The sequence below is a fragment of the Daktulosphaira vitifoliae genome, unplaced genomic scaffold (genome assembly GCF_025091365.1).
Source record: "Daktulosphaira vitifoliae isolate Bord-2020 unplaced genomic scaffold, ASM2509136v1 Scaffold_2, whole genome shotgun sequence".
In the NCBI taxonomy this organism is placed as follows: Eukaryota; Metazoa; Arthropoda; class Insecta; order Hemiptera; family Phylloxeridae; genus Daktulosphaira; species Daktulosphaira vitifoliae.
Genome location: NW_026099573.1, coordinates 34,779,771 through 34,786,615, shown reverse-complemented (window position 1 = coordinate 34,786,615; position 6,845 = coordinate 34,779,771). Strand labels below are relative to the sequence as shown.

Here is a 6,845-nt window from a genome sequence, read left to right as displayed (position 1 = left end):
TAATCTGTAAAGTCAATAATCATTTTATTTGAAAGTTATTGTGTTATATGTGTTCACTATTTAAAATATTATAAATATAACATGGGTAATACTTGAGTGTTATTTTATTTTTACAGGTTACAGTAGAAAGAACTTTTTCTGGTTTGAAAATGTGTGTAATGATTTAAGGACATCGATTTCATTATCATTGCTTGATGAAATTATGATTATTAGAGGCAACCAAAAAATATTTCATAAAGCTTGTAAATAAAAAAATCTGTTTTTAATAAATAAAACGGTAGCACAGTGGGGTCGCGGCACAGTGTGGACGAGGCATAGATGAGACAAGTATAGATGATATCTGACAGTGATTAAAATCACTATAAAAAAAAAACGCTTCAATGCAAATCTTTAGATAGTGTTTAATTTTAAAAAATTGGTGGATTATTCCAAAAGCAATCATAACTCTTATTCCCTTAATTTTTCCCGATTTATAATTATAATATATGAATACATAATAATAATAGTAATTAAATTTAGTATGAAATTGAGATTCAATANTCACTGTCAGATTAAATCTATCTGGACCCAACTATGCAATGTCTCCACTATGCCGCGACCCCACTGTGCTACCGTTTTTTTACGGTGATATTATAAAAATAAAAAGGAGTTTATATTCATATGCTTTAATGCGTATAAAAATTTAAAGGGATTGATTCAATACTTTTTAATAAAAAAATTTTGTTGCTTATGAATAAATAAACTAGACTACAAGGAAATTTCATCAAAAACAAAAATATACTTTTCTAAATCAACTTTTCGCGATGTTTTCAAATGTGCAATTAAACTTTTTTTATTACTTCTAAGTTTTAATATTATTACTTATTATTGAAAAAAATAAGTATTTACATATAAAAAAAAATAATGAAGAACAAAAAAAAATTGTTTTAAATTAATACTGATTATTAATATGTAAAAAATAAGGAAAATGACATATTTAACCTATTTTCTTAATAGTTTAAAGTTGATTTTTGTGAATGTTTTAATAAAAAAATTTGTTTATTTTACCATAACTCAATTGGCAAGTTTGAAATTGACATCATTAACTAGAAAATTTTATGAAAATTAAAAAAATTGTATCGTTAAGATTAATATGTAGTTAGGAAGTTTTATAAATACTATTTATAGTAAATTTATTAGAATAGCTCAATATTTTTTTGCATTTTTATCGTAATAGATAACTTAAATAGAAGTAATAGTAATCATTTTCTAATAATTTTTGGTGTTTAAAAAGATTCTGCAATTGAAATATTTAGAACTTAACTAATTTTAATGATTTACTTTAACTAAATGAACCAATCAAAACAAAGTTGTTAAAAATATTTACTCAATTGAGCGTATTATAAAATTTGATTATAATTGTAAAAATCCATTGTTAATTCAGGAGAAACTAATAATCATTTTTTAACTTCGATGCGAAGCTGAGAAGGTATTGGTTTTACTATGATGTGTTTTTTTTTTTGTGTCTGTTACCACTTTTTCTCAGCTCTCACCGAACGGATTTCTTTCAACGATACGTCAAAAGATCATAAATCGTATCTAGTCGAAGACACTACCATCAAAAATTGAAAAAATTTCCCTCGTTCTCCGTAAATGGGGGAAACCTCCAAAAAAATTACAAATTTAAAAATCGATAATTTTCGAAATTTTTTCAATTTTTTTTACTAAAAACTGCCATAACTTTTTCAAAAATGAACAAATCAATATAATTTTTTTTTTGTAGATGCTTGATGCCTTTAATTATCATTTGGTATATTTGTTTTTATAAATTTAACCTTTTACCGGCCCAAAGGGGGGATTTAAAATGTCAACTTTTTCAACTTAAATTTTGAAAGTGTTCCGGAAAGTCTGACACTTTTATATATATCTTAAACTAAAGATAATGCAATGTACTTCATTATGAAAAAAAATTTCGGACTTTATTTTGTCTTCATGGTGAAAATTACTACCAAATGCTATTTTTGTGTGAAAATTCTCGATTTTATTTTTTTAATTTTTAACTTTATAACGCTATAACTTATTGAAAAGTTATGGATGAACTCAATTTTTTTATGAGATATAATATTTTTTAATAATCCCTTTTTCATTCGACATACTTTATCTTAATCAGGATATTAATAAAGAAATAGCAGATCATGTAGCTTTTGGAATAATCCACCAATTTTTTAAAATTAAACACTATCTAAAGATTTGCATCGAAGCGTTTTTTTTTTATAGTGATTTTAATCACTGTCAGATATCATTATACTTGATCCAACTATGGCACATCACCACTGTGCTGGGTTTTTTTTTACTCTATTTGTGTGTGTTACTACTAGACTACAATATTCGAAATATTGTAATATAAACATTTTTTTTCAAACTTGCAAATTGAGCTAAAAGTTATGGTAATAAATTAATTTTTTTTAATTATAAACTTTCACAAAAATCAACTTTAAAGGATTAAAAACAGGTTAAATATGTCATTTTCCTTATATGTAACATATTAATAATTAAAATCAGTATTAATTTAAAGCAATTTTTTATTGTTCTTAATTATTTTTTATTTGTAAATACTTATTTTTAATAATAAGTAATAATATTAAAACTTAGAAGTGATTACAATATTATTTATTATGTTATTACATTACAAAAATTTTACTTAAATTTTTTTATTATTATTTATGTATAAGTATAACCCGTTAAAATAATGTTTACTTAACACATTGTTAAGTAACACGTATTTTTTGAGAATACTAATAAAATGTAATATTAGTAATAATTAATTGTTTTTTATTAAATATTTAAATCATTCATATAAATTAACACAATTATTGTATATAATAATGGAACTATGAGAAAAATTTAGCATAAGAAAATTAATTTAAAGGTATTTATTATTAAATCCCAAGGGTCAGGAACCCCTTGGGATAATGAACTTGCACGGCTGAATCATCATTCACTTCACAATTGTTATCTAATTAAACAAAAATAAATGATTAAAAATAGAGTTATGAAATCATGTTACGTATTAACTGAATAAAACAATAGTACATTACTTTATAACCATAGAGACAAATTTAAAAAAAAAAACCGGTTTTTTACGGTTAATGGAAAATTTAAACTTTTAAACATCCTGTTTTCACGAGAGGGGTAAACGATAACTTTATTTATAAATAAAAGTAAAATATGAACTAGAACTCATAACTTTTATTTAAAAAAAATTAAATTACTTAAATAAAACTGTAAAACGTTCAAAATATTACTATAAAAATAAAGTAAACTTGTGACTTCACATAAGTTAACTGTTTTTTCATAATTTTTAAATTAATTTATACTCTTATTTATTTGTTTATGTTATTTATTCTATTTAGTAAACACTTTGGTGATAACACTTAGATGGGTAAACCAAATCAAGACAATTCGGTATGAGATGCTCACAATGGACCAAACAGACCAACTAAAACCAAAACTTTTCTAGTTGGTATAAATGAACTGTTTAATAATAAAATAATAATTAAAAAGTGTTTAATGTTCAACCTTCATTTAATAATATTTTCAAGAATATCATATATATTAGCTAATGCTTTATTTTTAAAATATGGTATAAGTTTTTAGGATTAGTGAATAATTTTTTTTCATTTTATAATATACATAAATATCAGCCAAACTGTTTAAAAATATATTTTTTTTTAATTTCTAGCTTACTAGACCTACTAGAAATATTAAAATATATTGACGTTAAAATCCACACAATCAATTTTCGACTAAATATTTTGAAAAAAAAAAAAATTGTATTCTACAGTAAAAATCAAACTACTCTGACACACTAATTATAATATTTGCACAAAAATTGTAAAACAGAAGCCGTTTTTCCGATTGTTTTTGATCAAAATACGAAAAACACGTTGAGTGACTGGTAAAATTTTCTTTAAAAATTTCAAATTTTTACAAAATACTTATTATAATATATATAATAAAGTTAAAATTGTTCTCATTAAAATTTCAATGATTGAATTTTTTTTATCCATCCTAATATACGTATATTAGAGAGTATAAAATATATTAGAATGCCAGAAATTCGACAAATTTTCGAATTCTTTTGAGGGCCGGTTTTTTTATTATAACCAGTAAAAAAATTATCTCCTGTAAAATTTGAGACCAATCCGATTACGTTAAAATATGGAAACTTATGGTCAAAGTTTGACTTTGGCTATGTTTTTTTTAGAAATTGACTTACTATTATCATAATTTATAAAGTATTACAAATGAAAAAATTTTAGAACAAATAAAAATGTTACTTATTTTGCAAAAAGTGATTCCGTGACTTTTCAGTAATTTTTTGTGGCTTTTGAGTTAAATGTTTTTTAATTTTTAAATTCATAATACTTTTAATATATATTTCAATTTTATTCAATTAATTAGCCACAAGTGATCAAATATATAAAAAGTATTTTAATGTATTATAAAATCATTACTTTCTTGACTAATGTTTTCCTGTATCTCTACATCATTAATACGTAGTATCGAAGGATATGTTGTAATATCTAAACGTATTAAAATGGTTGTTAGGTCAATTTAAAACTTATTTAGATTAAAAAATAGCGGTACTGTCAAGTATTAGGGAAAATTTACCATTTTGTTGAATTGTTTCTTGCGTATTTACATAATTGGTATTTTGTATAAAATTTGTAGAAGGATTTTGTGCGATATCTAAATATGTTAACAACAAATTATTTCAAATAAATGTAATATTGCTTAAATAGTTATACCATGATTGTCACTGGTAGATAGTTGAACAGGTAAAAATGTCTGACTTGTGTTACAATCAAATATAAATCCAAGATCAATATATTTTTTCTTGATTGTTGTTAGGATAAAATTACTAATTTTATCACTAAGAAAAATAAATAGTTCTTGAAATTTTCTTTGAAGTGTTAATGTATTGAATTCTATAATCCATAAATTCCATAATGAATCCAAGTTTTTTAGTTGACAAAATGACTTATCTTCATTAAGTTCATTACGCCTTGACAATAATATTTCCTCGATAGTTGTTAATACATCCTTAATTGAAAGCAAACTGGTTCTCAACGTAGTCAATAAAATTTTTTCTTCCTGTATATTTGTTAGTAACCTGCTTAAAATAAAACGGTTTCTTATCTCTCTTTTCCGGGAAACAGTATGATATTTATCTATTGCATCTAAAGCTCCTTTCATACATTCTGCCATCGGAACAATTTCAATCATTTTCATTAAAAGTGTGATTGTACAATTGTGCGCCCTAGCATAACTAGAATCTAATAGTTCAAAACAATGTTCTTGAAATTTAGTTAATGAAAAATTTATAAAATCGAAATCATTAGCGTAAGAACATCCAAGGAATAGCATTGTTTGCCGTATACAATCATTACAATTAAATAATGTTACAGGATTAAAAATTAAATTTTTCAGTTCATGTTTATTGTTTCCATACTTAATTAATTCGACATCATTTATATTATTCCATCCTGGATGACGTAGAAAATTATTTATGATAATCGCATTTTCTTTTTTATTATATGTTCCTTCAGTATGTAAAAAAGCGAAAAACATACATAAATACACTTGAATATTTAGTATTATTGCCATTTTCATTTTCAAAAAGTTATGAATCTATTTTTAGCTTCGATGCGAAGCGGAGAAGGTATTAATTTTACTATGATGTGTTTTTTTTTTTTTTTTTTTTATGTCTGTTGCCACTTTTTCTTAGCTCTCACTGGACCGATTTCTTTCAAAAATACGTCAAAAGATCACAAATCGTATCTAGTTGAAGACATTACCCTTAAAAATTGAAAAAAATTCCCTCGTTCCCCGCAAATGGGGGAAATATCCAAAAAAATTACAAATTTAAAAATCGCTAATTTTCGAAATTTTTTCACTTTTTTTTCTTAAAACTTCCATAACTTTTTGAAAAATCAACAAATCAACATAATTTTTTTTTATACTAAAACCTTAGATATTTACCTTTCATTTGATATCATTTTTTTGAAAATCTATCACTTAACCTACTCATTGGGGGGGATTTAAAATGGCAACTTTTTTACAAAAATTAATTTTTTCAACTTAATTTTTGAAAATGTTCCGGAAAGACTGCGTCCTTTAAACATATATCAAATTAAAGCTTATTTTATGTACTACAAAATGAAAAAAAAAAATTTGTCCCGACACTTTTTTTTCTACATTTAAACGGCTGCCGTAGTTAAAAAAACACTATTTTTGTGTTAAAATTTTCGATTTTCGATTTTAAATTTTCAACTTAAAAATGCTATAACTTTTTGAAAAATGTATATATCAGCACAAATTTTTTTTTTCTAAATACATTATAAGTACATCTTTCATTTGACATACTTTTTATTAAAATTGGACAATTTCCCCTTATATAGGGGGCGTTCAAAACTTAAAATATTGTAAAAAACATAGATCTTTTTCAACTGAACTTTTGAAAATGTTCCGGAAATACTGCGTCCTTTAAACATATATCAAATCAAAGGTTATGTTATATACTATCAAATGAAAAAAAAAAATTTGTCCCGACATCTTATCTTCTATGTGCAAATGGCTGTCGAAAATTTAAAAAAAAATGTAATGTTTGCGATAAAAATTACATTTTATCGGGATGTTTTTTGTACTTAAAACTGCCATAACTTTTTCAAAAATGAACAAATAAAAATAATATTTTTTTGTATTGAAACCTTAGATATTTCCCTTTCATTTGATATAATTTTTTTTGAAAATCTAACACTTATTCTGCTCACTGGGAGGATTTAAAATAGTAACTTTTTTAC

The 6,845-nt window shown here is 23.8% G+C and overlaps 1 protein-coding gene across 1 annotated transcript; it reads right to left on the bottom strand.

The window, feature by feature from the left end:
• Positions 1-4,444: 4,444 nt before the first annotated feature.
• On the bottom strand, positions 4,445-5,675 carry LOC126899819 (uncharacterized). Its single transcript, XM_050675043.1, has 3 exons — positions 4,791-5,675; positions 4,654-4,731; positions 4,445-4,565 (listed from the first exon to the last, which is right to left on the bottom strand). Exons 1-3 carry the CDS (start codon positions 5,653-5,655, stop codon positions 4,474-4,476), a joined length of 1,035 nt encoding a protein of 344 aa, XP_050531000.1. The 5' UTR covers positions 5,656-5,675; the 3' UTR covers positions 4,445-4,473.
• Positions 5,676-6,845: the final 1,170 nt, after the last annotated feature.